Source organism: Notamacropus eugenii, chromosome X (assembly GCF_028372415.1).
Source record: "Notamacropus eugenii isolate mMacEug1 chromosome X, mMacEug1.pri_v2, whole genome shotgun sequence".
NCBI lineage: Eukaryota > Metazoa > Chordata > Mammalia > Diprotodontia > Macropodidae > Notamacropus > Notamacropus eugenii.
The window spans coordinates 43,839,356-43,866,992 of record NC_092879.1 but is presented as its reverse complement, the minus strand read 5'-3'; the positions used below and the strand labels follow the sequence as shown (position 1 = coordinate 43,866,992).

The 27,637-nt window shown below is 40.4% G+C and overlaps 1 protein-coding gene across 2 annotated transcripts; it reads left to right on the top strand.

Moving 5' to 3' along the window:
* Positions 1-27,637, top strand: LAMP2 (lysosomal associated membrane protein 2). Of its 2 annotated transcripts, none has more exons than XM_072626876.1 (9): positions 1-204; positions 4,937-5,055; positions 6,028-6,241; positions 11,749-11,910; positions 13,000-13,181; positions 14,088-14,207; positions 17,176-17,239; positions 18,216-18,380; positions 20,754-21,058. In XM_072626876.1, the coding sequence occupies exons 1-9, from the start codon at positions 129-131 to the stop codon at positions 20,891-20,893; spliced, it is 1,242 nt and encodes a 413-aa protein (XP_072482977.1). In that variant the 5' UTR covers positions 1-128; the 3' UTR covers positions 20,894-21,058. The 2 variants fall into 2 exon arrangements, with proteins under 2 accessions (XP_072482977.1, XP_072482976.1); XM_072626875.1 differs by lacking the exon at positions 20,754-21,058 and adding an exon at positions 27,070-27,637 and having other exon boundaries at positions 20-204.

Sequence of the window (27,637 nt, the reverse complement as noted above, 5' to 3'; positions counted from 1 at the left end):
CTACTTCGTCATAAGAGCCGGGGTCGAGCATCTCTGTCTTATAGCCCGGCTGCCTCCTGGCTTTCGACCATACGACGCTGCGCTGCGGGGAGTTTGGTTGCTGCTGCCGCCTCCCCGGGGCCGGGACCATGTCGCGCACCTGCCGCCTTCCCCTCTCCCCTCTCAACCGGGGTTCGGCCTTTGCTTTGCTTTGCCTCTTGCTGGGTGAGTGGCGGCTGGCTAGGAGTTTGTGGGGACCGGGCCCAGCGCTTACCCTGGCTCTGGGTCCGAGGCCGAGGCGCGGTTGCTCGACAGCGAGGATAGTGCTTGGGGAGGGGGGCTGGGGCCGGGACCGGGACCAGAGGGAACCCGGGGTGGGGGGAGCGACCTGGCCCTTTGGAACAGGGGAGAAAAGGAGCTTGTGGGATGAGGGAGGGCGGCTACTGAAGAGTGAATAAGAATGGGGGTGGGTTGGGGGGGGGGCCGAGTAACTATGGTGAGAGGGGAGGGGCTGTCGTGAAAGAGTAACCTCGGTGGTGAGGGTGGGTAAGGAGTGACCTCATGGGATAGGGGGCTACTGGGTGGCTTAAAGAGTGACCAGGGTGAAGGGGGGGACGCGATCATAGGAGTGACCTAGATGGGAATGGAAGGGAGGGGGGAGGGAGAGAGGTGTACAATTGAGTGGTGACCTAGGAGAGAGATGAGGCTGGGGGCTTTGGACTAACCTTGATGTGTGTGTCTGGGGGGAAGCAGAGGAATGACCAAAATCGGAATGGAAGGTATCAGGGGACTGAAGAATGATGTAGGTAGAATGGGGGAGGAGGGGTTAGGGGGCCAAGGAGTGAACAAAGTATGAGTGAGATGTTAATTCAAGGGGGACTTGGACCTGGTGGAAAAATGGTATGGTGGTCACAACACTAGGACCAATTTGAACCCAGATCCTGAAACTGAGGAGACTTTAGTGTGAAGTGAATTCTTCAGTGGCTAGGAAAGGAAACACTCCACCTTGAACTCAGTTGAGGTGGTTTCCCCTAACTTGAGTTGAATTTAGGGACCCTATCTGCTACCTGGGTTCTCAGTCTATCTGTCTCTTTTCACCCTCCCCCCCCCTCATGCTATTATTATCTCCCAGGGATACTTTATGAGGAAAGCATTCCAGAATTCCATAACTAACTTAGCACAGACAGCCTCATATAGAGGAGGGTGTAAGTTGGTTTTTAAATGAGGGTTGGAGGGGAAAAAAAACAAAGTTGCCATAATAAATTTTGTATATGTATTTTACTGGTAGAAGAATTAATCTTTTTTTTGAAGAATTAATCTTGTTGTTCAACCTGTTTAGCCCTCTCTTCATTTGCCCCCAGAAAAGTCCCAATCTCTTCTTTCCCCTCACTTTCTAAACTCTCCTGTAAGCCTTAGGATGGAGCATCCAAGTTCTATGAAATTTAAACTGTTTTAGATGAGCAGTTCCAAGGACTTTGAATTCAGAACTTCACAAAAATGCTCACTGACAAAGATCTCTGTAAAGCCAATTTGGATGGGAGACATATACTCCCATCTAGTTGAATACTGGGGTGGTCATAGATGTTTCCTTAGGAATATGCAGTTAGAGGGATTAATGAATATGTAGGCACTGATATGTAGGTCCTCATATCAATTCTTAGGTATGACAATAGCTAAGAATTATCATGATGAATTTTCTAGAAAGACTTTGGACATGAATGAGTACTTTATGGTCTTCATAAAGTGAATTTCTTTTCCAATGATTTGCTTGAATTCCTTTTGGAACATAGGCATTTGAAATGACTTGTTTATTATTTAGTCAAGTAATCATTTAATCCTCATATCTTGTATGTGTTTGTAAGGTTTAAAAATTTTTTATTAGCTTTTTTTTTTGTTGATGAATCATTTTAACTTCAATAAGTGAGACAAAGCAACATAAATCATCCCAGTATAACTAAACTTTTGCCAAGATTGTGCCTTCATATATAAGCATTCTTTTATTTGTGCTGGGTCCCCCACCCCCACCCCATAAATTCCTTATAATAAAGCTATCCTGCCCTTTCTTCCCTCCCACCCTGCTTCCTGTGGATCCACTTTGCGATATTGCAATAGATTATACTTCTAGACCTTGGTTCCTGGCGCCTCTGACATGGGCAAAACCTTCCTTTCATAATCTTATATTCAAATGATTAAAGATTGTACTGATATGAAATGGTATGCTATCTGAGGGAGTCAAAGCTGTCTTGAAGTAGATTGCCCTGGAGGTTGACCAAATGGAGGACTCTTCGCATGGTGTGGGTTTCTTTCTTTTGCTGTTTCTCAGAATGAACAAATATTTGATTGAAAAAAAAAAAAGACTTTTAAACTCTGCATTTTTAAAATCATACTGCTATTCAAGCTTCAATCATAAAACACCTAACAAATGTGTCAGTCCCTGGGATGTGGGTACAGTCCTGACAGTGAGTGAAAGGGCACTAGTTAATTCTCTCATGGAGAAACTTTCTCTCTTTTGATTGAAGATTAATCAGATGGGGAATCACATGTCAGTAGAGTCAAAGATCCTTTATGATTTCTCATCATATATCAAAGTTAACGTCGGCTTGGGGCAAGAATCCTAGGCTTTGGGGCAAAAGAACAATTGTTAGCAGCAAAGTTGCCTTTGAGGAGTTGGTACCATGGAGTAAATCAGAATAACCCAGTAGAGATTTGCTACAGAGGATCTTCTTCTGCCTCCATTTCTAGTTTTTCTATAGTCTCTAGAGCAGAGATGGGACCTAGAGAGCCACATGTAGCCTCGAGGCTGCAGGTTCCCCATCCCTGCTCTAGAAACTATGAAAGACTTATATTTCTGAAAGATATCTTTTGAGAAATTCATATTGTAATTTGATTTTTAAATGTTTTTAAAAGCTCCTCTCCCTTTACTGTTTCTTCGTCTTTGCCTACTCCTCTTTTTTTTCTAATTAGAAAATAAAAAGGACAATGTTGGAATAGTTGTATGGGTTACAGTTTGCTTGCTGTCCTGGAGTATGGAGGTGGGAAATTGACCTTAGATCCCTAAGTAATCTTAATGGGGATGGAAGTGGAGAACAGAGAGTTAGAGATACTAAAAAAGGCTTGTGCAGATTTACTTTGTAAAAAGTCTTTTCAAATACTGGGTTTTGAAGGGGAAATAAGTTTGCAAACCCCTGATTTGAAAGCATGCTTCCTTTGACTCCCTTAGAGCTATCATTCCAACCTTTGACTTTAGTACCCTCCCAGGCTATGTTCATAATTTTGTTTGCTTTTTTCAGGGGCAATCAAGGGTCATACAGCTAGTAAATGTCAAATGTCTGAGCCTGCATTTGAACTCAGGTCATCCTGACTCTATCCACTGCACTTCCCTTGGCTTCTTTGCAGAGGAGGGGGGCAATGGGTGTGGATTACTGCATATATAGTATCATGAGACTTTTGTTTTTGCTGAATTGTTTTGGTTTTCCATTTTATCTTTTGTTATAAGGGACGGCTCCCTGGGAGGGATACATTGGCAAATGGAGGTGAAATAAAGACAAGAAAATTGATTAGAAATGTGTGCGTGTATGCATTATCTTTTTGGAGAAGAAAACGTGCTGAGAACAAAGTATGATACATTGAGAATCATCCCATTAGAGACTTGACTGAAATATAGAAATAACTGATCACTTAATTTGCTGGTTTCAGATCAAGATAGGGATTGATATTATGGTTACTGTGATAAAATCAATGAAGAGATATTCAAGGGCCTATTTCTCACTTAATCCTGTGCTAATACTGTACCCAGAGGCTGCAACATTAGGGAGAGATAGGGCTTCTGTACTTGAGCAGTTGATAGTTGTGGAACCTAGGTTGAGACAAATGTCCTGTTGATGTAGTAGAGAAGGCCTTTGTGCCAGGAAGACGTGGGTTCATATCCCACTTCGGATGCTTATGTAGGTGACTCTAAACAAGTCATTTGCATTTCCAAAGTGAATTCTGAGGTTCCAAATTGGTGCCCCTATGTAATAATGCTGTCGGATCATGACAGCATATTATGGGCTATGATGAGTTTAAGTAAAGCTTACTCAGTAAAGGTTTCTGGGATGAGCTGAGCCTTGAAGGATGGAGAGAATTTCCATAGAAGGACAACCATTCCCCCTAGCGAGAAATAACCACAGAAAGGGATGCTGTAGAGGAAGAAATGAGCATCACGTGTTTAGGGGACAGTGAGGAGGCCAGCCTGATTAGAAGACAGGTTGGTACTTGGGGGGGATATGAAAAGTAGGGAAGTATTAAGGAGGGCCTTCAAGGCCCAGCAGAGGGACATGAAGTCATTGATAGTTTTTAAGAAAGGAAATAATTTGAAAAAAAGTACTTTAAGGAAGAGAAATCTGCCAGGATGACTTGGCATAGGTAGATGCTGGGAGAGAAATTAGCTAAGGAGACTTTGTAAGAATTTAGGGGGCAGAGGACTGGATTTGAGATTTCACTGGTCTCGGCAATGTTCAAGTGAGGAATCTCTCTTTTTCAATGCAGGTCAGCAACTTGAGAGTTGCCTAGACTAGAGCACTAGCAAATTAAGTGATTTGTCCAGGTTCACACAGCCAGGCTGAGTCTGAGGGAGGGCTTGAATCTACATTCTCCTGACTTCAAGGCTGGCTCTCTCTACCAGGCTTCCTCGACTATTTTGGTGACTGAAATAATTTGGGTCAGATAGTCTCTGAATTTCCATCTTGCTCAAAAATGTCATGTTTTTATGGTTATTCCAGCCTTCCTTCAAATGTATAGGAAAGCAAGGACAGAGGAGCCCCACTGACAGAGGGACACAATTGTATGGTCTCCCAGGAGGGATTGAGCTTGAGTCCCCAAGCATCACCTGGGATTTGTATTTACAAATGTGCCTTTTGCAGTTATGATCTCATTTTGTAAAATGTTATTTTGTTTTGTTTTTGTTTTTTAATTCCAGGAACTTTTGAGGTTGATGCATTGAGTCTTGTTTTGAAAAACTCCGACAATGTCACTTGTCTGCAGGCTCAATGGCAGATGAATTTCACAATCAGATATGAAACTGTAAACCATGGCCTTGTAAGTAAACATTGGGCAGATGACTGGGAATCTCTCGTTATCATCTAGCTCTGATTTTGTGCTTGTGTTAGCCCTACCTCCCCTACAAAGTCTCAGAAGTTGATTGACTTACCTCTTAGTCTGCCCATGTTTTTTTCTATGTACTTGAGGGCATTTAATTTTTGTGGTTTTATGAATTTTACTTCTCTGAGGTCAGGAATTGTTTGGGTTTCTCAGAACTGATTAAGGGAAGATGATGAGTAAGCTACTTCTTTCTAATTATTTAGCATTTGATGAATACTCTTCATTTGAACATTTACCCTTTCTCATCTTCACCCTCCATCCTTGGCTTCTCTTATTTCCTTACTTGTTGGTTAAGGGTTATTTTTCTCCCTCCCTTTCCTCATCTCCCTCTTCCCATACTCTTTTTTTTTTTATTAGACCCATGCTTTCATCTTAATTTGCCAGTAGAGATTAACACCTGCTCTCCAATGACCAGTGTTGGAGATGTGGTTCCCCCAAACCCCACCTCTCTTCCCACTGATTTACTCAGCCAGTGGGCATCAAAAAGTATCACTTGAACCTCAACCTGAAGCCTGCTCTCTATCTATTGGAAGTCTCTCTACCAACATGCAGCTGGGGGGTGGGGCGTGGGGAAGGGGAGGACAAAGACAGATCTGTCTGCTAAACAACATTTGCTGATCTTGACCCATAATCAGTTTTGTGATTTCCCAAGAGGAGTAAAAAATATGAAAACACCTGAGCCCCACCCCTTACCCCCTTTTTTTAAACTGAGCAGGCTAGGGAAAGGTAAACAGGTACAGAAGGCATGAGAGTCTTAATATTAAATTCCAAAACTTGGAGAAAGGCTTTTATGTTATATTTTATACTTTTATATTATATATTATATGTCATATATACATTTCTTTCCCCCAATACTTTTCTGCTCTTATTGTATTTATATTTTATATCTATATTTATATTTTATTTTAGAAAAATGTAACAATTGATGTCCCCAGTGATGTAACATTCGACGGAAGTGATTGCGGTGCTGATGGCAATCTCATCCAAGTTAAAATCCATTTTGGATCGGGTTTCTTTTGGAATGTGAACTTTACCAGAGAGACTTCTGCTTATGCCATTGAATTCATCTCCTTTTCCTATGATACCAGTGACAATAACACCTTTCCTGATGCCAAAATGAAAGGTAATGGATGCTTAGGGTTTCCTTCTTTTGAAAAGAATCAGATAGGTTGGGTATAGTTGTCTTTGACCTCTTGGGCCATTCCAGTAGCATTTTTACCAAAACTTTAGGCATTGAATGATGACCGATCAGATGCTCAGCCTCCACCCCATCCCCTCTTGCTGTTGGAAGCCCTATGGAGCCAAAATTAACTGAGAAAGACTTGTAGAGTAGATGTAGCATTTGTGAGTTGTTAAAAGAGCAGTCCAATTTGGAATGACTTAATCCCTAGAACTAAAAGAAGTTCCTGGTATTTTAAAGGAGTGATTGTTTGAAATTTCACCTGTGGCCCACATTTCAGCCAGACTTGTATGCAGGATGGAATGATAACATTAATGAAAAATAGTTTGTACGTGAACTGAAACTTCTACTAAACTGAAAGGAGTGAGGTACTGTGGCTGTTGTTGTTTAATTGTTTTTCAGTAATGTCCAGCTCTTCTTCACCTTCATTTGAGTTTTTCTTGGCAGAGATACTGGAGTGATTTGTCATTTCCTTCTCCAGCTCATTTTACAGATGAGGAAACTGAGGCAAACAGGGTGAAGTGACTTGCCCAGGGTCACACAGCCAGGAAGTGTCTGAGGCCAGATTTAAACTCAGGAAAGAGGAGTCTTCCTGACTCCAGGCCCAGCATTCTTTCCACTGCAGTATCACCTAGCTGCCCCTGAAGCACTATGGTGCAATGGGGAGGAGGTGGCAGTGGGGGGTAGGGTGGAGAACCACTGCTATTAGAGTCAGTAGAGCAGGGTATAAATCTTCCTTCTTATCCTTATGACTCCTGTGACCTTGGACAAGTCCCTTCATTTCCCTGGGCCTCAGTTTCTGCCTCTATAAATTGATGGCCTGTGAGGTCCCTTCTGGCTCCAGAGCTCAGACCTCATGATTTGCTCTCGCATGTTTTGGGGGCAATATTTTTGTTTTTCTCAGACATAGCAAACGCTTCATTTTGTTCGCCATAATGGCCATCTGGAAGCAGTCTTTTTATTTAGATTTGCTAATGAATAATTCATAGTTGCCTCTAGTCTACAGAGCTGTTCTTCCTGAGATCTAGACGTGACTGATCTGAGTATAAAGGTCTGAAGGGGATGACAAACTAGACACTGAAAATCTCTTTGCTCAGCCTCTGTCTTAACCTCCTCAGTCTGAGTGTTCTTTATTAAGTCAGAGTTTCTAGACTCCTAAAATGGCAGATACTTTTTCAGCATCTCCTATGTGCCTAGCAAGTGCTCTGGGTGTCAGGGGGAAAATTCCTGAGATACTTGTCTTTGTTTTCAAGCAACTTAGCTAGGGATAGCTAGATAAAATAGTTGTGTAATTTATGGAGAAAACCAGTGGCAGAAAATGGAAGGTGAGTGTGGGTTGGTGCTTCACTGAGAAGGTAGAACTTAGCTAGGGAGACAGAGGCCCACATACGTTGAGAGCAGCTGGAGGAAGGCAGCCGTGAGCATGGTGTGTGCAAGAAGTTTACCTGAGTGTAGTTGAAAGATGTGTATTGGATAGGTAGATGGGGCATAGTCAAAGTGGATAGAGCGCTAGGTCTGGAGTCAGGAAGACCTGAGTTCAAGTCTAGTCTCTGACACTTACTAGCTGTGTAGTCCTGAGCAACTTACTTAACCCCTGTTTGCCTCAGTTTCCTCATCTGTAAAATGGGGCTAATTATAACAGCATCTACCTCCCAGGGTTGTTGTGAGGATCAAATGAGATAATATTTGTAAACTGCTTAGCTCAGAGTTCAGCACATAGTAAATGTCATATAAATGTTAGCTATTATTATCATCGTTGTTGCTACTGCTAGAGGGCCTCAAAAGCTAGAGAGAGTAGTTTAAGCTTGTTATATGTAAGTCATAGGGAGCCATAGAGGATTCCTAAGCATAGGAGTTGACATGGCAAGAGCAGAATTGAATATGGAGGATGAGTTTGTAAATGGGAGCACTAGAAGCAGGGATACCAGCCAAGGGCCAAAGGACCAAGGGCTTGGAAATAGGGTAGTAGGAATGGAGAAGAGAGGGTAAATCAGTCAATAAACATTTATCAAATTGTACATATTAAGTACTTAATACAGGTGTTTTCATTCATTCATTGGGATACAAAGGCAAGAAAATGAAACAGCCCTTGCCCTCAAGGAGCTTACAAATTATAACTAGGGAGATAACAAGTGCTTAATAAAGAAGTATTTACAGAATACACATAAAGAGAAGAAATATAAAATAAACACCAAAATGGAGGTTATACAGGGCTAGAGGACACTAGTAGTTGGGGAAGCGGTCCCAAAGAGGATCAAAATGACATCACTGTGTTAGAGTCAAGGTACAATGGGTCTGATCAGAGCAATACAAGCTCAGAATGCTCCACACAATCCATGTGAGCATTTGGTATGGATTCTCTAATTTTGCACATCTAGTAGTTCTTTCAGGTCTACTGGATTTTGTGGTATCTATAGTGTATGCACATTTCATGTACCGATGATGAGTGGAATCAGCTTTGCAGAAGTTTTTTGTAATTTTTTTGTGTGTTTCAACCACACAGTGGAATCCCCACCAGCTGTAGTAAATAGGCCAAGGTTGGTTAAGCAGGCAGTTTTTAGGGTTCCTTTTCTAGCTCCTTCCTCACACCAGGAGGTGAGCAGTGTGGTCCTTAAAAGGCTGCTCAGACACCCAAGGGGCTGCCAAATCCCACTGCTACTTCCAGTGAAAAGATGACTCCATGGCCTGTGCCATCTGTGTTCAGGGTTGTGGCTACAGCTCTCAGTGTATCTGCACCTGCTGCTTCATCCCTTGCCTGTCTCCATAGGACTTTGAGATAGGTAAAAATGGTAAAATGGTAGGGATATGATGTATAGTCCTGCCACTGTCCAGTGGCAAGGAGATGGAAGATGGAATAGAGAAAAGGCCAGTTTGGCTTGACCACAGAGTAAGGGAAGGGGAGCAGTATGGAACGAATAAGTAATAACTAAGACATGTTATGAAAGAAGAAAATCTGGGCTTTAAAAAACTTAGCACTTAACAGTTCTAATTTTCCAGAAGGAAAGATGTAAGGCTTATAACTATTATGGGAAGGTACTTAAAACTATTTGGGGCTTAAAATGGTTTTTCAAATTCTTTTTACATAGAAGCAGTGTACTAAGTCACCATTCTGTCATTTAAGTCACTTAGTAATTGAAATATTTCAGTGACTAGTTTAGGAGAATTATTCTTGTTCTAACTATTTCCCTTTCTGCTCATTAATGTGGTCACAGCCCCATTCATTGGTTGCTTTGCCAGATGGCTGTGTAGCACATTCTATATAGCAAAGGTTTGCATGATCTTGTATGTGGGCATATAGAAATGGCACTCATATGTTGCTGCCATATTCTATTGATTCTTCCTTCCATCTAGAGCAGTGCGGTTTTTTTTAGTGTAAAAATTTTCATATTTTATATTTAAAATAAAAATGTAAAAACAATTTTTAACTTTTGGTTTTTTTAAATTTTGAGTTCTAAATTCTTTCCTTCTCTCCCCTCCATGAGGGAGCAAGCAATTAGATATAGATTATATAGGTGCAGTCATGCAAAATGTATTTCCATATTATCTGTATTGTGAAAGAAAACACAAAGCAAAAAACAAAAACAAAAAAACAAACCCAAGGAAGATAAAGAAAGTTTTAAAGAGTATCCTTTGATCTGCAGTCAGCCTCCATCAGTTCTTTCTCTGGAGGCAGATAGCAATTTCCATCATGAGTCGTTTGGAATTGTCTTGGATCATTGTATCACTGAGAAGAGCTGAGTCATTCAGAGTTGATCATCATATAATATTGCTGTACAGTGTTTTCCTGGTTCTGCTCATTTCACTTTGCTTCAGTTCATGTAAGTCTTTCCAGGTTTTCTGAGAGCATCCTGCTCATCATTTCTTATAGCACAATAGTCTTCCATCACAATCACAGACCACAATTTGTTCAGCTATTCCACAATTGACGGGCATCCCCTCAATTTTCAGTTCTTTGCAACTACAAAAAGAGCTGCTATAAATATTTTTGCACAAATAGATCTTTTTCCTTTTTCTTTGATCTCTTTGGGATATAGACCTGGTAGTGGTAATGTAGACCAGTAGTTCTTCATCTTAATCAGAGGGCTTGCCCTTTGGTTACAGTCTAGTAAAGCCAATGGGTCCTTTCTCAGGATAATGTTTTTTTTTAATAATGGAAGGAACTTTCTAAATTTCAGTTAGATGCTAGTAAAAATAAAGGTTCAATTTTTTTTCTATCCAGGTTCACAGATCCCTTGAAATCTGTCCACAGACTGGGTCGCTGAATTCCAGTTTAAGAATCCCTAATCTTGAAAAAGCTAAAGCATCTCTAGGGATCTATCTAGGGCAGGGGTGAGGAACTTGTGTCCTCGAAGTCACATGTGGCCCTCTAGGTCCTCGGGTGCAGCCTTTTGACTGAGTTCAAGTTTGACACAACAAATCCTTTTGCTAGAGGGCCACATGTGGCCTCGAGGCCACAGGTTCCCCACTCCTGACTAGGGATAAGTGTGATAGCATTTTCCATCAGGAAAAAAAATCCTGTATATGAGAGATTCCTTTAAGGTCACTATGTTTAACATAATTTATGTTGTGAAGGTTGGAGAAAAAATTTTTTTTTTTTGCTAATACAGAGAAACCTATCAGGTAGTGAATTAGAGTAGTAGATAGAACACTGAATTTTTTTAGGAAGACTTAGGTTCGAATCCTACCTCAGACACTTAGTATCTTTGTAACCGGGTTAAATTACTAAATTTATCTCAGCCTCCATTTTCTCATCTGTAAAATGGAGATAATCCCAGGGCCTGCTTCACCAGATTGTTGCCAAGTTGGATTGAGAAAAGTGATGAACGTATTTAAACTATATCAGATTGCTTATCATCTCAGGGAGGGGGAAGTGAAGGAGGGAGGGATAGAATTTGGAACTCAAAACTTTAAAAAAGTGTTGAACATGACTGTATAGGTATAACCTATATCAGATTGCTTGCCATCTTGGGGAGGGGGTGGAGTTAGGGAGGGAGGGAGAAAAATTTGGAACTCAAACTCTTACAAAAATGAATTTTGAAAACTATCTTTACATTTAATTGGGAAAAAAATACTGTTAAGTAAAAAAGTTTAAAATTTCTTTAACATGTAATTGGGGGAAAATAAAATATTGCATACTTTTTTAAAAAAAGAGATAAGTGATAAACTTTGTAAAATGTAAAGTACTATCTCAATGTTAGCTCTTAGTTGTTAAAGTTAATAAACAGATTTTTTTCAAGCAAGTTCATGGCTTCACCCACAGTCATTTTGATTTTCTTTGTTATTTGAGTATTTGTTCTTGTTAACAGATGTTAATAGATTTTGAAGACACCCTGATAAAATGGAGGTCTTCTATAACTTGTAGGCATATGTTACTTCAGAATTCTGGCAATATATTGTCTTTTTTACATGGTAGAAAACTGATGTCCAGACTAATCCATCTTCTTTTGTAGGCAAAGTTAACGCCACTTTTGAGGTCGAGGAAATTGAGATTCCATTCAACCAAGTCCTTGAATGCCATGAAGTAATAACGGTAACAGAAGCAAATGTCACCCACAACTATTGGGATATCGCTTTAGAAGTTTTTATCGAGAACAACACAGTCAGCACCACAGGTAACATGCCAAAAGCACATCATAGGATGCTTTGAAACTGAAGACTTTCATTAGATTCATTATTTGAAAGCATTTCTTAAGACCTCTTATCCTAGAGATGGATCCATAGTAAACGGAGAGCCGGATTCATGTCCCACTTCTGACAAGTATGGCTTGTGTGACTGTGGGTGAGTCAATTAATCTCTCACTGTTCCAAGCATCTTTCTGTGTCTAGAAATTGGAGAGAAGGCGCTGCCCTGCTTTGGTAGAGGGAGTTTCCTCATCTGGGAATTCCATATTCCCAGTCCTTAGCCTGTTATCTTCAACACTTAAAGTTTTTCCATCGGTAATCATTATCCTGATACTTGTGACCCTAAAAACTCATGGAGTCTAGTTTGTGATGGGCTCAATAAAAATTTAATTATTTCTAGGTAATGTTTTAGCTGACTCTGGCAGATGCTGCAGTGGTACTGTTGACCCTTCAGCACACTATAAGGCTTCCTTGATCTTGACTTTCTAAATTTCCATATCTGATTTTTTGTTTTGTTTTGTTTATTTGGAGGCAGTCGGGGTTAAGTGACTTGCCTGGAGTCACACAACCAGTAAGAATCTGAGGCTGCATTTGAACTCAGGTCCTCCTGACTCCAGGGAGTGCCCTTTCCATTGTACCACCTCACTGCCCTTCAGTATCTCTTTTTGTCATTGACTTGGTAGTTCATGAAATTCCCTAGCCATATAATTGCTCATTTTCTTGTGGATAACTCCCAGATTTACATTCTGGCTCTGCCATTTGATACCTTGTATGACCTTGGGCAAGTCCCTTCTCCTCCCTGGGCCTCAGTTTCCTCCTTTGCCAAAACTAGATGACCTTTGAGGTCCCTTCCAGCTCTATATCTTTAATAATATGTGCGACTTTGGACAAGTCACTTCACTCCTCCCTAGGCCTCATTTTCCTCATGTGTAAAATGAGTAGCTTGATGACCTCTGCTCCACATCTATGATCCTAGAAGTCACTTGAGCTTTTATAGGAAGAAACCTTTTCTTTTTTCCTAGCCTTCAAGGTTAAGACAACACCAAGGTAAAGTCATCTTCTTTTTCTTTCCCCTTCAGAGTACTTCTGGGACAAAGATACTTTAATTACACCAAAGACCGCCCTTACTGCTGTGCCTGTTCCTCCTACGAAACCTGTTCCAAAAGAAAAACCCCATCCCGGTACCTATTCTGTTAAAAATGGGAGTGATATTTGTCTCTTGGCTACCATGGGGCTGCAGCTGAACATCACCAACGATAAGGTACAATTGTCTGCTCTTGTTGCCCCTGACTTCTGTCCTTAATAGGCCATTTTACTTTCAACCTCTGACATTTTGACCCTGGAATCATGTGAACTTCAAAAGGCTCCCTGGCATTTGTCTTTTAGCTTTTATTTGAATCGATTACCATTTGACATGAAGAAGGGTTAATATAACTTGGAAAAGTATAATGTCCAACATACCTTCATCTCTTGAGTAGTAAGAATCCTTCTTAGTCTTAAAAATGGCTTAGTTGCTGTGATTCTGCATTGCCAACTCAGAGGATAAATAGTTAGTCCTTATTTCCAGGCAGCTAATGTCTAATCTTAGGTCTTCATCCAGAGCATTGATCTCTAGATTAGCAGGGGGTTGACATATAGAGTATTAGGCATAGATTGGTGAACTCTACTCCAATGCATCGTCTGGTGCTGCAGGACTACTGGATAATGATTCTTATGCCCAGAGTTCTGTGTGAAAAGCAAGCCAGGTGGATGGAGCTCTTGTACTCCAGAAAAAAAGGGTGTACTCCCTTAGCTTTTTATTGAAGAAACTTTTTTTTTAAGGAACACTTCCTGTGCTATGACGTAAAAGTAGATTTCTGAATTGTGGCTCACAAGCCCAGAACAGCCTTAAAAAAACTTAGATTTAATTAGAACAGGATTTCTTATCCATTTGTTTTTTGTTTTGTCCTGGACTCTTTGGGTAGCCTGGTGAGGCCTGTGAACCTCTTCTCAGAATAAGGTTTTTCAATAAATAAAGTAAAATACATAGGATTACAAAAAAACCTAAATATATTAAAATATAATGATCCAAATTTTTAAAAAAAAATTGTCAGAATCCAGGCAAATGTTATTTTGTTCAACCTCAAAGATACTATAAGGCCTTAGTACCTTCTTCCTTTCCCTAAAGGAAACTTCACTTTTGAACATTAACCCCAATACAACGGATTATCATGGCGAGTGTCTTAAGGAATCAGCCATGCTTTGGTTGAATGACAACAGCAGTTATCTTGAATTTCTCTTCGCTGTGGTAAGTAACAGTTTTGCATGAATTTCCTGGTTCCCAGTTGTTTGACAAGCATGTATTAAGTGTATGCTGTATGCTAGACACTGGGGATACAGAGCTCAAACCAAAAGAGTTTCTGTCCTCAGGGAGCTTATGTTCTCCTGGGGGGTGGGGTGGGAAGAGCATCAATCAACAAGCTTGTCATAGTGCATACTATGTGCTACGCATTGTACTAGATGCTGGGGATACCGAGACAAAACCAAAACAGTCCCTGCCTTCAAGGCATTTCTATCAAAATGTAATTCATTTCTCCTGGAGACTTAGGTTGGACCAAGTAAAAGCTTTCCCTTTCAGTTTTTCTGGTTTTCACCTTTATCTGCGAGCTCCAGTGCTAGGTCTGTGCAAGTATCTGTGTCTGTCAGTGTGGGTTTTCCCTCCACTGGTACAAATTCCCGTTTAGTAGACCATCTTTGAGAACTGCTCTGGCCAAAAGATTTGTCCCCTTCATAGCCACTCTGGTGATGAGTGGCTTGTCCTGGAACAACAGGCAAATCACCTCATGCCGAGTCTGTCCAGCTTGGTATAAGGTCCTTCAGAGCTTGCATTCCACTGGCACAGACATCAAGAACCCAGGGTGTCCCATACGCCACAACAAGGAGGCATCAGAGGAGGAGGCCTTTAAGGGGACCCTTCTATTCCAGCTCCTCCCCAAAATGTGGCCTGTGGGGGTCTTTTAAGGAGTCTCTGAGCTGGTCTCTTGACCATGGATGCTTAGGGTAAGCTTCATGCTAAAGGTAACCACCTGGGTAAAGGGGAGGCGCCAGGAACTCCCAAAATACTCCAGATGTCTTTTTTTCTAAATGCCTTTGCTAAGCACACGTGTTTTTAATATTGCTAGTTAGAACCCCATTATGTTCTCTAGAAATATATTAGGCCTTTCAAAGGACACTTTTACTTTTGATCCTAACCTCAATGCAGCCCATGATGGCTATGCCCTAACTCCCTCTGCTAACTTCAAGGGCCACACGCACAGTTCAGAAGGCTGTATAGGCTGGCCACCCTGCTCTTTACTTTTGGGTGGGTGTTAACTGTACCTGCAGGGTATTCTCAGAGTCTTAGTGCCAGTTTAGATGACGTATCCTCTCTGTGCCTTGGTGTCCTCATCTGTAAAATGAGAGGCTTGGACTTGATGACCTTTAAGGTCCCTTCTAGCACATATTCTAGAATTCCCATGAACTTTGGCAGTCCTGTGGCAAGTGGGAATCAGTAGTCTTTGAGAGTCTTGTCATTCTCTGGAGTGGTCTGTGCACAGAGATCATTTGAGAGCTATCAATATAGAAGAGCAGTTTTCAGATTAGGGGTTATTTTTAAGGCCACTGTTCCCACTTTTGTAGAGCTAATCTAATGTAGCGCTGATCTTGGAGTCAGGAAGAAGTGGGTTCTAGTGCTGTCTCTGACACATACCAGAATGACTGTGGTCAAGTCCCTTAACCTCTCCGTGACCTAGGCAACTGTCTAAGACTCAGTGGCTGACTTGCCAGAGTTCCAGAAGACATCCCGGATTCTGACCAAGCCCCCCACTCCACTCCACAAATTGGTTCTTATTGGAGCTCTAATCTGTAGCCTTCCAGCCTTCCCCAACAGAGTGATGGTTGTTTGTAAACTAGTCTGAGGACTCATCGTAGATTAACTATTAAATTAGATAGGAATCAGTTGGATAAGAATATACCTTTTCTCCCTTTATTGAAATTTGTCCTCGTGATTTGGCTTATCTTTGACTATATTAATTGTATTCAAAATTACTCATTAAGCTTAGCATTGGTGGCCCTGGCCATGTTGACTCATTTGTGTAAAGTTATATAGGCTACCTCTAGATTCATTTTCATGTCTGTTGTGATTTAAAGTAGATCAAGTATTTTTAAACTTACCTTTAAATATTGTTTTCCTATGATGTTTAGTTTTGCTTTTTTTTTGTTAACACACATAGAACTAAGCTTGATGGGCCAGGTGTAAAAGGTATATTCTTTGGGTCTGATAACAGGACAGTCATTAGGGTTTTATTATAAAAATTTTTTTGAGTGAATTTTTGCTTGATTTGTCCAGTGTTACCATATGTTTAAAGTACGTATGGCTTCTTACAACAATCAGAACTGACTGTCCTAGGAAAATGAAGTTTAAAACCATTTTGGTATAAAAAAAAAATTTAAAAAAAACCACTCCCAATAAAGCCCTTTGAATAATGCAATAACATTTAAAAACCCCACAGTTATATCCACACCATAAGACCTATTTGTGGTCTATACCACCTTCAGACTTAATTCATTTAGCTCCATAAAGGAAAGAATGGTGTTGTGTTTTTTTAATCCTATTTATTTACCCTATAATGCTAATTAGAATTATCTAGGGAATCTTAAGTGGCCTAGGGCCATGTGATCGAAACTGTGGTGAGAAAGGAGTAGGAATATGGATGAAAAGGCTTTGGTACTTCTTTTGAGGTCTCTTAGGAGAGATAGCATGGGGTAGTAGATAGAGAGCCAAAAAGACCCAGGTTCAAGTCTTGCCTCTGATATACACCTGTTATGCGACCCTGGGCGAATCACCTCTCAATGTCCTAGGTAACTCTGGAAGCCTAAAAATTGCAGAGAAGTTTCCAACCTACATTGGTAGAAGGTATTTCTTCAGCTGAAAGTTTCTCAGGCCAATAAAATCCTAGACCCACTCCCTGTCCTTATATCCAATTGGTCCCATGGATTCAGGATCTCATGTTGGTGGGGGGGGTGCCCCACTCCACTGCTGTAGTGGCCTACCTCACCACACATTTCCACCCATCAGTTTCTGTTTTTCTTCAACAATATTGATCTGTGCTTGGCTTTAACCTGCTCCGTTACCTTGGGCCTTGGCCTGTCTCTTTCCCTCTGGATGTTTAATGTTCTCTATAGACAGTTGTGAGATGCTTCTATGTATTGTTTAACTGAAAGCTTTCTTCAAACAGAAAAATGGCAGCCGGTTCTATCTGAAAGGGGTGAATGTCAGCTTGACTTTTGTAAACGGTTCTGGTAAGCCAAGCTGGGTCCTCCCAATTTGGGGAGGGGAGGGGGGCTCCAGAGGGAGAGGATAACTGAGGGTTACTAGGAACCTGGCACTTGACCTTGGGTTAGCTATATTTAGCAAATACTTAACTATTTCAAGTTCTTCTAATGTTTCCCTTGAGACCAAAGGCTAGTTTATTGTTGGAAATGAAGTCATATCTAAAATTTGGAATCTTGCTTAATTAAAGTTTATGGATGGAACTCCAAGATAAGCAGAGTAGTAAGTCCTTTCAAAGTAGGGAAGAGGAAGAGGAAGGGAATAAGCATTTCTATGATACCTACTATGTGCCAGGCATTGTGCTAACCACTTTTTACAAATATTATCTCATAATATGGCTCAAAAGGATCAGACACATTTGGACTAAAGTCTAAAAGCTAAGAGTGGTGGAGTGACAAGGGCATCAGACTTTGAGTCAGAGGACCCGCCTTAGGCAAGGCACTTCACTTTACTGGGTCTCAGTTCCCCCTTCAGTAAAATGAGGTGCTTGAACTAGACAGCCCTTGAGATTCCTTCCATCTCCAGCTTTGTGATTCCATGTCTGATCTTGGGCAAATCCCTTCCCTTCCCTGGGCCTCAGTTTCCTCCTCTGTAAAATGAGAGGGTCGGACTAGATGACCTATGAGGCTCCGTGTTCCATCTCTAACTCTCTTATTTTATGTGCCCTTGAGCAAGTCCCTTCCCCTTTATGGGCCTCAGTTTTCTCCTTTGTAAAATGAGGGGGTTTGAAAAAAATGGCCCTCGGGGTCCCTTCCAGCTCCAGGTCTATGATTCTGAGGAGAATATTAAAGATATTTAGTAAACCCAATAGCTATCACAAATAATAAATTATGAAAAGCAGTTCTGTGAGTCCCGAGCTAGCACATTTAAGTGAGAATCTTAAGACCTTCCATAAGCTCTAAGTTGATATTTAAAGAAATAATTAACTTTTATCTTTCTTTAAAGATTTCGTTGCCGCAAATAACAACCTTAGCTATTGGGACGCCCCAATAGGAAGCTCTTACATGTGCAACAAAGAAGATGTCGTTGCAGTTTCTGACACCTTTCAGATAAATACTTTTGATCTAAGGGTGCAGCCGTTCAATGTGGTGAAAGGAAAGTATTCTACAGGTAAGAATAAGCCAGATTTTGTTCAAACTTTCTTCTGTGGACACGTTATCACAGAAGCCGTGAACCCAGTAGTCTCACAGAGAAAGCAGGCACTCTTCTGGGTCTCAGGCAAAGGTCAAACTGCAGACAGGACTGAAATTTGTACTCACTTTGCTCGGACTCAGTCAAACTATCAAGAAGAGCTAAACACAAAGAAGAAAATGATTGAGAAAAAGGAGAGCGTCTTTAGTCAGCTTAGTTAACGGGTTAGACTACAGGTTGGCAAACTACGCAGGTCTGTTTTTGTACAGTCTGTGAGCTAAGAATGGTTTTTACATTTTAAAATAAAATTTAATTGGATTTCAAAATGTAAAAACTGAACAGGCAATAGGCCGGATTTGTCCATAGGCCATGGTTTGCTGACCCTAGGGCTAGCCCACCGCCTCCCCTTTTTTGAGGACAAGTTTTAGTATGTGATAACAACATGATAACTAAGGACAACAGAAAGGGATAGCTTAAATCTCCCTTCATTCCTTATAATACCTATACGATTGAGAAATCCAGTTTTTAGTTTTATTTTTCAAACTTCAAGTGACCAGTTTAACTGGAGGTCTTTGAAAAATATGGTAAATTTGCACTATCTTGCCCACTTCAACAAAGCACAGGATTTGAAATGATGTGTGCCTGGGCACAGGGAAGCTTTGGGGAGTGCCCCCAGTGCTAAACAGCATATTCTTACATATAGTGATCCTAAAAGCAATGTCAGCTTTATAGACGTATTAAAAAAAAAAGTAACATTAATAGCATTGTGGGATTATTCACTATGGCAAATTCTAAGTCATGCACATGTTTCTTTCACTAAAATGCCTTTTCTCTCTATTTAGTTTTGTTTTGCAACCAGGGATAAATAGACCATATCAGTTATTCCCATCTTCTGCATACAGAATTCTCATAGTTAAATACAACCCATAAGCCTTAGAGTATATTGCAAATAAAACTAGCCATGCCATTCAGTGATTTTGTAATGGGGTTGAATTTTGATTTTAATTTCATTCTGTGAAAATTAAGCTTTTCACATCACTGCAACCTAAATGTTTACTTCTGAAATTAATTTTTTCCCTCTTGTCAGTCCTTCGATGGTTTGGATTCTTTGAGAACTTCATTTTGGGTATTGTTTTCTGACCTGTGTTACTAACCTTGCTTTTGGTTTCAGATTTCCATTGAGGGTTTGAATCTATTCAAATGTGTTTATTCCTCAATTATTTATAATAGAAATGAGCTGTTTTCTTCTCATTTGGAACTCTGGCCTTGCATGTGCAAAGGTTTAAGAATACCCATCTTTTTTTTAACCATACAACCTGGTAAACTGATATACCATGCTATATTAATCCATTCACAGACTCTTGTCCACAGGTACCTAAAATCACACCAGGTATGCTTGGACAAGTAGGGCAAGATGTAGGAACTGGGGTGGAAAATGGGGAATGTGCATTGATCACAGAAGGAGCAGTGTGGTATATGGTAGAAGAGAGTCCTAGATTTGGAGGCAAAAGCCCTAAGTACGAGTCTTAGCTCTATTCGACTACCTGTGTCATCTTCAGCAATTTACTTCTCTTCCCCTGGGCCTCAGTTTCCTCCTCTATAAAATGAGGTAGTTGGACTAACTGTCCTCTGAGGTCCCTTCCCGCTGCTATAGTTTTGTGATCCTATGGTGTAACCTTGGGCAAGTCAATTCTTTTCTGTGGGCCTCTGTTTCCTCACCTGTAACATGAGAGTATTGAACTAAACGGCTCCTTAAGTCCTATCTAGCTCTTGATCTAGGAGCCTCTGAAGCCAGAACTTTTCTCTGTGACTTGGGGAGTAGGATGAAACAGCCCATCTTTTTGACTCCTGGGTATTTGTGGTATAGTCCGTTGTTTGTTTCTGTGGGAAAGACGAGACCTGGCAGCCTAAGCTGCTCTGGTCCAACACTTCTGGCAATTTCCAGCCCTGATCCCAAGTAAACAGTTGAGGGATGTGGCTCCCATCTGTGAGTTGGGAGGGAGTATCACTTTCTTCACCTCCTCTGGAGTCCCCAAGTCACCCAACCTCAAGGAAAAGTGACTCCATCTGGAGACATTCACCCTCCCATCCAGCTTCCATTCCGGTTCTGTGGGCCCCATTCATTTCCTGTAAAGATGACCTTGAGGGTGGGTCTTGGGCCTGTGTTTGCCAACTCCTTACTTGGGGTCATCTCCCATTCTCTGGGACTTTCATCTGGCTCAAAAAGTTGCTTGCTTAAAACAACTTGCCTTTTGAAAACTAAGCAAATTTTTTTTTAAGTATTATCAGTTACAGATGAATGAAGGATTTTGCTTGTATTTACCATTTGTCGTACACTTTTTCTGTCTACAGCCCTGGAGTACTCACTGGATGATGACAACATTGTAATACCAGTGATAGTTGGTGTCGGGCTTGCAGGCTTGATTGTCATTATAATGGTTGCTTACATAATTGGCAGAAGAAAAATCCGTGCTGGATATCAGACCTTGTAAACGGAGTCACTGTTTACCGTTTGATGAAGCAAGTGCAAGTTCCAAAATTAAACACCATTCAATTAAAATACCCTAGAACCTAGGGGATGTGGAGATGTGGGAATTGAAACCAGAAACAACAACAGCAAATGAAACAGCAACAATAAAAAAAAACACAAAATCAAATGCATGGTCATGTGGCTTTACTTTCCCAACTAAGTAGTAAACTCATTGGGTCTCCATTCTTCAATTCCCCTTACCCCCAAAAAAAGGGAGAGGGAGGGAGGGAGGCAGAGAGAGAGAGATTCATAACCAAATGGATTAAAGATCTCATTTTTGTGCTCTTTTTACTATTTCAGCATTTGAGTTTTATACTCCTATGACAAGAGATAAGGAAAATGTTTAATAATAAAAGAAATTACGTACACATAGCAAGCTGGGGCATTTTTCCTTCTCCCCTTCCCCTTCCCACTGAAATTTGTACTTGCTTCTTCTGTGTTTTTACAATGACCTGTTTGGAAGACAAACTTAACGCAACCTTTGCTAATTCTGTCCGTCTTGCTCTTAGAAGTACTTGAGAATGGATTTGGCCAGTGCCAAGTGGTTTCTCGTTCTTAGTACTGGATGCTCCCTTTAAAGCATCTTGAATGTGTTTGTTTGCTGTAGCTGTGAAGCCCAGAGTTACAGAAAAATGTCTTTTTCTCCTCTTCCCACTTTCCCTCCCTCCCCTCCCACTTCTCCCTTTATTACTGTGGCTTCTCTTTGGTTTTAAACAAACAAACTACTGGATAGTGTTGAAAGCACAGAATCCCAACTGAATGCTTTCAATTACATTTCTAAGTCCTTTAGCTCACAGACTGTCATGATATTCATTGGTGAACTCTCTGTAGACTGACTTCTTGTATCTGCAGTCATAAAACTAACAGAAGTTTCTTTTTGACTATTAGAGCATCCTTGCTGGTATTGGGTTGAAAAAGGGAATGCCCAGTTGATTAATTAGTTTGACATCTAGATGATGAAGGGCACTTATCTGTGTATGTATAGTGTTCTGTGCAGGGCCCGAATGTCACTGTCTTCTTGGAGCAATGCTCGTTCCCAAAATGCTCTCATCTCTCTTTCTGAGCCGGCATGACTTGCTGCCTGACTTTTTTTTTTTTTTACTGCTCTTCCTTTCCCCCATTGAAATGGTTCTGTGCTAATTAGAACTTGCATTGTGGTTGTTTCTGATGGCAGGGTCCGTTGGTCTATTTTGTACTGCCTTGTGTGCCTTGTGGCAAGATGTGCTCGTTATCCTTTCATAGGCAGCACCTAATGGTTATGAAGAATGATTTGGGTGGAACAGATGCTTTGGGGTAGAGCAAAACATTGGGGTTTGGTGGGTGGCAGAGAGGATATAAGTTGATGGTCAAAGCAGAGCATCCTTTTTCCTTGTTTTGTTTTCTAGAAGAGGGAAGGAGACACTTTGATGATGCTGATAAACTACTATTATCATGGAGATTTTGATTTTTTTGCAATCCAGTCATTGTAAATTGTGATACGGGTGGGCACTTACATGCCACAAATCTTGACTGCACTATATATACACTATATATACCCAAAAGTCTGTGCAGTTTTAAGTAGATGAAAACAGCACAAACTTTTTGGACCTTCTGTCTATGGAGAGGGAGTAGGGAGAGATTGAGAGATTAGGAGACTGAGAGTTTGAGACTGAGGAACAGATTGAGAGAGGAGATTTGAGAGAGAGTGAGAAAGAACTTGAGAATGAGAGATTTTCCCAGACACCTACACAATGCCCATGCGTATTTGGTCTAGCTCTAACAAACCTGTTGGAATGATGGCTATTGTTCACCAGCCCTCTGCCTTTGGTTATTTGGTGCTTTCACTCAGCTGGTACAGAATTGGCTTGGTACTTAGCTGAGGGCTGTACAGAGCCATAGGACCATGGTGTTCAAACACTTCCTAAAGATGAATTATAAACTTGGTAGCAAAGATTGTAGATGACTACTTTCGTCATTTGTTGAGCATGAAAAGAAATCTGGAAAGGCTATCGAGAGTTCTTAGTTTCCAATTAGGTTTTAGTATTGGTGGCACAATAAGGAAAGATAATGCACAAAAGGCTTAGGGCCTTCAATTCCAAACTGAAGCTCTTGTAAATTGGGAGCACAGGAGTGAGGCATGGAACTCAACACAGTTGAACCAAGATTTCGATCTCCAGATTATATACCTGCCTTGTATTTTAAAAATACCTCTAATTACCACTGTTTTGTAGAAGGGCTGATTTGCAGTTTCATTGACACGCTTCTTTTATGTGGATTGGTTTATATATAGCTGTTTTGGCTGTTATTTTGTATAGCTGTGCGTCCTTTACACCTTGTGTGAGGCTCATTCACACCACAAGGTTGAACTGAATGCCAAATCCGAGGATAGTAAATACCTTCATGATAACTTACCAGTAGTTAAAAGAGAGTTTACAAGAGGAAAAACTGGTCTATGTCAATATTTGCTCATGTGTTTCTGCTTAAAATTGTTTGAACCACTGTCAATTTAATCCACATATTGCTTTACAAAATAAAACTTTTTTTTCTTTCTTAAGGAAACTTGGTCACATTTTGTTTAAATGGTTCAAGCCAAGATTTCTCACACTGTGTAATTTTCTTTCTAAAGGAGAAACTTGGACACTCTGTTAGTGGAAGTGAGATCAAATTATTTTGTCCCTGGCTCCCACTTCCTTTCCCTCACCCCCTTCCCATTCATGCTTTCATCATGTTATTGGTGAGTTGCCTGGTGAAGGGAGTTTCTACGTTCCTTATACCAATGGATAAAGTTACAAAGCAGGGAGAATTTGTTGGTGGCAAGATGTGTATTGGGGGAAGAGGGGGGAGGCTAGGGTGTGAGGAACCCTGGGAGTGAGTAGGCTTCTTGGCATTGAATTTTTTGCCTTTGGACTAGATAACCATGAAAGTTCCTTCCAGCTCTAAATCTGTGATCCCAAATCTCTGAGCCTATCATCTTGTGAACCTTTTCAAAACCCAAGAGGTGCTGGTACTGTTCTGCATTCTCTACTCCACCACTTAGGTTTATCAAAAGCCAAAGGCTCTTTCAAGGGTTAGCTGTGTTGGTCTACAACTGGACAAACTGCAAACTGTGTTTTTCTTCCAGTGTCTAGAGTTTGTGTACACCTTAGGCCAAAGGTAGATCTTCTGAGTTTACCTAGCCTCTCTTCTGAGTTCAAAGATTTGAGTATGGGTCTTTAGTGTCAAAGGAGAACCACTTGCTCAGAAGCTCAAGGTGGGTTGGAACCACAGGTGCTCTCCTTAAGTAGTCTTCATTTCTGTATTGCACATATAATTATAATTCACTTCTCACTTCTTTTTAAAATAATGGAACCCTCTAAGTTTGAGATAAGAAAATTATTATCTTGATAGATCATTTGATCACGAGAGACATTTTCTCCATAACTCAATTGATTTAATTTTCTCCATTTTGCTATAACCAAGCCTTTTATGAAGTGTTGATCATTGTGACTACTGACTCTGTACCAACCAACTGTTTGACTTTGGATAAATCACTTTGCCCGCTCGGGTCCTCAGTTTCCCCTCCTGCAAAATGAGAGACTGGACTAAATAAATGATCTCTTTGCTCCCCCTTCCAACTCTGAGTCTTTGATTTTCCTTGGGCTTTGTGGGATATTTTATTTTCATTGAAGTATGAATCCCCCACAGGGCAGCTAGGCAGTACAGTGGAGAGCATCATCTTCCTTAGTTCAAATCTGGCCTCAGACACTTAACTAGCTGTGTGACCCTGGGCAAATCACTTAACTCTGTTGGCCTCAGTTTTGTTATCTGTAAAATGAGCTAGAGAAGGAAATAGCAAGTCACTCCAGTATCTTTGCCAGGAAAACCCCAAATGGGTCATGAAGAGTCAGACATGACTGAAACAACTGAGTAACTATGAACCAGCCAAACACTTGAGCATTCTAAACCCTAACTAGATATCTAGTGACTTATCCTTTGTTTTCTAACATGATGCAACAAGACAAGGCAGCATCTTCAATCTCTTACTGTTTCACAAATTGATTATTCCAATATCTCATCTCTTCATCTTTCTCTAAGAAGGACATTTCAGCCCTCTTGCTTTCTTTATCATGAACTGTTTGCATCCATCAATAAAATGCAATTTTCTTCTTAGGTACCAGGATAGAACTGAACTGGTATCAAGTTATTTTTTTTCCAGTTTAAGTGATAGGACAGATGTCCTAAGAACAGGCTGATAATAATATATGTGAAACTATCACACCAAAATGTAATTTTTAATGCTATTTTCTCAAGGAGAGCTTGGTATCAGAGATGGGCTTGTAATTGGTTTGAGGGGATTTGGGGCTCTGTAACAAATTCAGAACAGAATGGTCCCTTCTTCTAGTTGAGCAAAAAGCATATTCCAAGTGTAGGTTTGCATCACAGCAGTCATGTTGAAACTTGATTTGAAGTATTCTTTAATTGTCTAGCATTTTAGGAATAACAGTTTGAAGAATCTAGTTAAAAGTTGTCTTTAAATCTCAGCTGCAAAATTTTTCTGCCTTGCCCAGGTATTCTGTTGGACCTTTTCTAATAACATTCTATTCACCTTTGCCCTATAACTTTGCTTTTTGGAAACAGAGAAATCTGTGCTGCTTTTGTGATTTTAAAATTAATCCCAAAATAATTTTTTTTCTTTTCAACACTAGGTGGTGTTAAGCCCTCCCTAGGTGACGGGTCGTCCAGAGACTTTCAGAATGAAATTAACTTTGATTTAGGTTGCAGTCTTGTTAAAATCATGACCTTTCCATTGCTTATAGAAGTACAAAAGTAAATTTGAATCATGTCTAATAAAATATCAGATTCTAATGAAGTATTTTCCCTTGAGTCAAGAGCTACTCGAAATTAGTTTTTTCTACTAGTTGAGAGCATTTGAAGTAGGCGACGAAGTTCTTTCTTGATGCCTTGTTGCCTGAATTACCTTTTTGATTCACTTTACTCATTTATGGCTTTTGATGAAAACCAAATTGGTAATATTTATTAAATTAGGTGTCATTATGAGTAAAAAATATCTAATTTTGGAGGAAGATTAATATGAGCCAGACTCCAGTTTGGCACCTCATTTTGCCACCAAAGCAAAAGAATTCAGATTGTATCACAACTCAAGTCTGGTGCTTTATGACAGGAAAACAATGTATAGGTAGATGGTAGCAAGCTGCTGAGTGCGAATTTGGGTAAGGGAAGGAGTAGAGAAGATACGGGGCTCAACAGCATTTCACTCTTCTGACACCCATAGTTTATCTGGATATAGACGAGAAGGAAGGCAGTTTTCAAGGTCACACACACTTGATTTCTAGGAGTGAAGTAGATGACACTGATTGCTTCTAGTTTTTTTGATAATTCTAACAAACTTTGTTATTTGGTTTTCAAGATGAAGCAGATTAGAAGTGACTGGAAGGGTTGTTAGAAACAAACTGAAGGCCGGGAAAACTGGCATTTGACAACCTAATATAGAAGGAGGCAGGAATTCCCACTGTATAGTAATCAGGTGCCATTTAGTACAGGGGTCCTGAAGACCTCAGTGGTCCCTATGGGCATTGTTGTGTTACAACCCAGGACAGTACTTGGTATTCATGATAAAAGATAACCTCCCAAAAAAGTTCGGTTACTGTCAGTTTTCCTTTTAATAAGGCAGGGAAGAGGATAAATGCATTGTGGAAAATTTCCAATCCAATGTAGACAATTTTTTTTAAAAGATGTGCTGCTTATAGGTCTATGTTTCACTTGGTTATCTGAGAAAATTCACTTATGTTGAAACAATTTATTCCATAATGAGGTCAGGAAAACCCAAGAAGAGGTGATAAAACACTTCCCTCTTCTCCAGAGAGAGACAGGGAGAGGAACTAAGACAGCAAGCGACCAACATAGTGGCTGTATCTGTGTTGTTTGCAGTGAAAAAAAGTGGGGGCAGAGTAGGGTCCTGTATTTAAACTGTTGTTTAAAAGAAGGGGGAGCGCAAAAACCCCACAAACCAAAAGACATCAATAAAACCTATTTTTAAAATTAAAGTTAAAAAGAAATTGAGTATTCTGACATGATTTGACAACTTTTCATTTAATCTTAATTTTGATTGGTTTTCAGTTATTTCTTTTTGTCTCCAATTTGCCCTTTTTCCCCATCTAGCTGAAGAATGCCGCACAGACCATGACCCTGACCACTACGCTCTGCCCACAGCAGTAGGAACATCATTGGGAGTATTACTTATACTGTTGCTGTTGGCTTACATTTTTCACAGATGCCACAGTATCAACTATGAGCACTTTTAGCACCGGGACTGACCCTGCTCCGGTGTAGCAGCATGTTTGCCACATAATCAAAATAAAGTGGTTTCTTAAGTGATTATTAGTTCAAGTTATTTTTAGGGATAAATAACAGACCTAGCATTTTAAAAGGGAACATTTCCAGTGAAAGCTGTACTGTTTGTAAAACTGCAAATCAGAATTGTGCCTTCACTGGCCCTTAGCTAAGAGCTCGAGTTCTGCAGTTTGTCTACATTCAACACTGAAAGGAACCCTTCTGCAATCTTAGCCAAGCTTTGACCAGAAGTTCAAGTGCCTTAACCTATTATGAACGTGGGCACCATTTGAATAAAATATGTACTTGTGTGTAAATAAAATGATGGACTTGTTTTCCTGCCAGCATTTTGATGTTCTGATGTCTAAACACTTGTGATTAAAGCTTTATCACCATG

What these genes read in the sequence shown, in the direction of transcription:
- LAMP2 (XM_072626875.1), top strand. Translation starts at nt 129, where the DNA reads ATGTCGCGCACCTGCCGCCTTCCCCTCTCCCCTCTCAACCGGGGTTCG. An exon ending in TGAACATCACCAACGATAAG is followed by an intron (nt 13,182 to 14,087) that starts GTACAATTGTCT and finishes CTTTCCCTAAAG; the next exon opens with GAAACTTCACTTTTGAACAT. An exon ending in TTGAATTTCTCTTCGCTGTG is followed by an intron (nt 14,208 to 17,175) that starts GTAAGTAACAGT and finishes TTCTTCAAACAG; the next exon opens with AAAAATGGCAGCCGGTTCTA.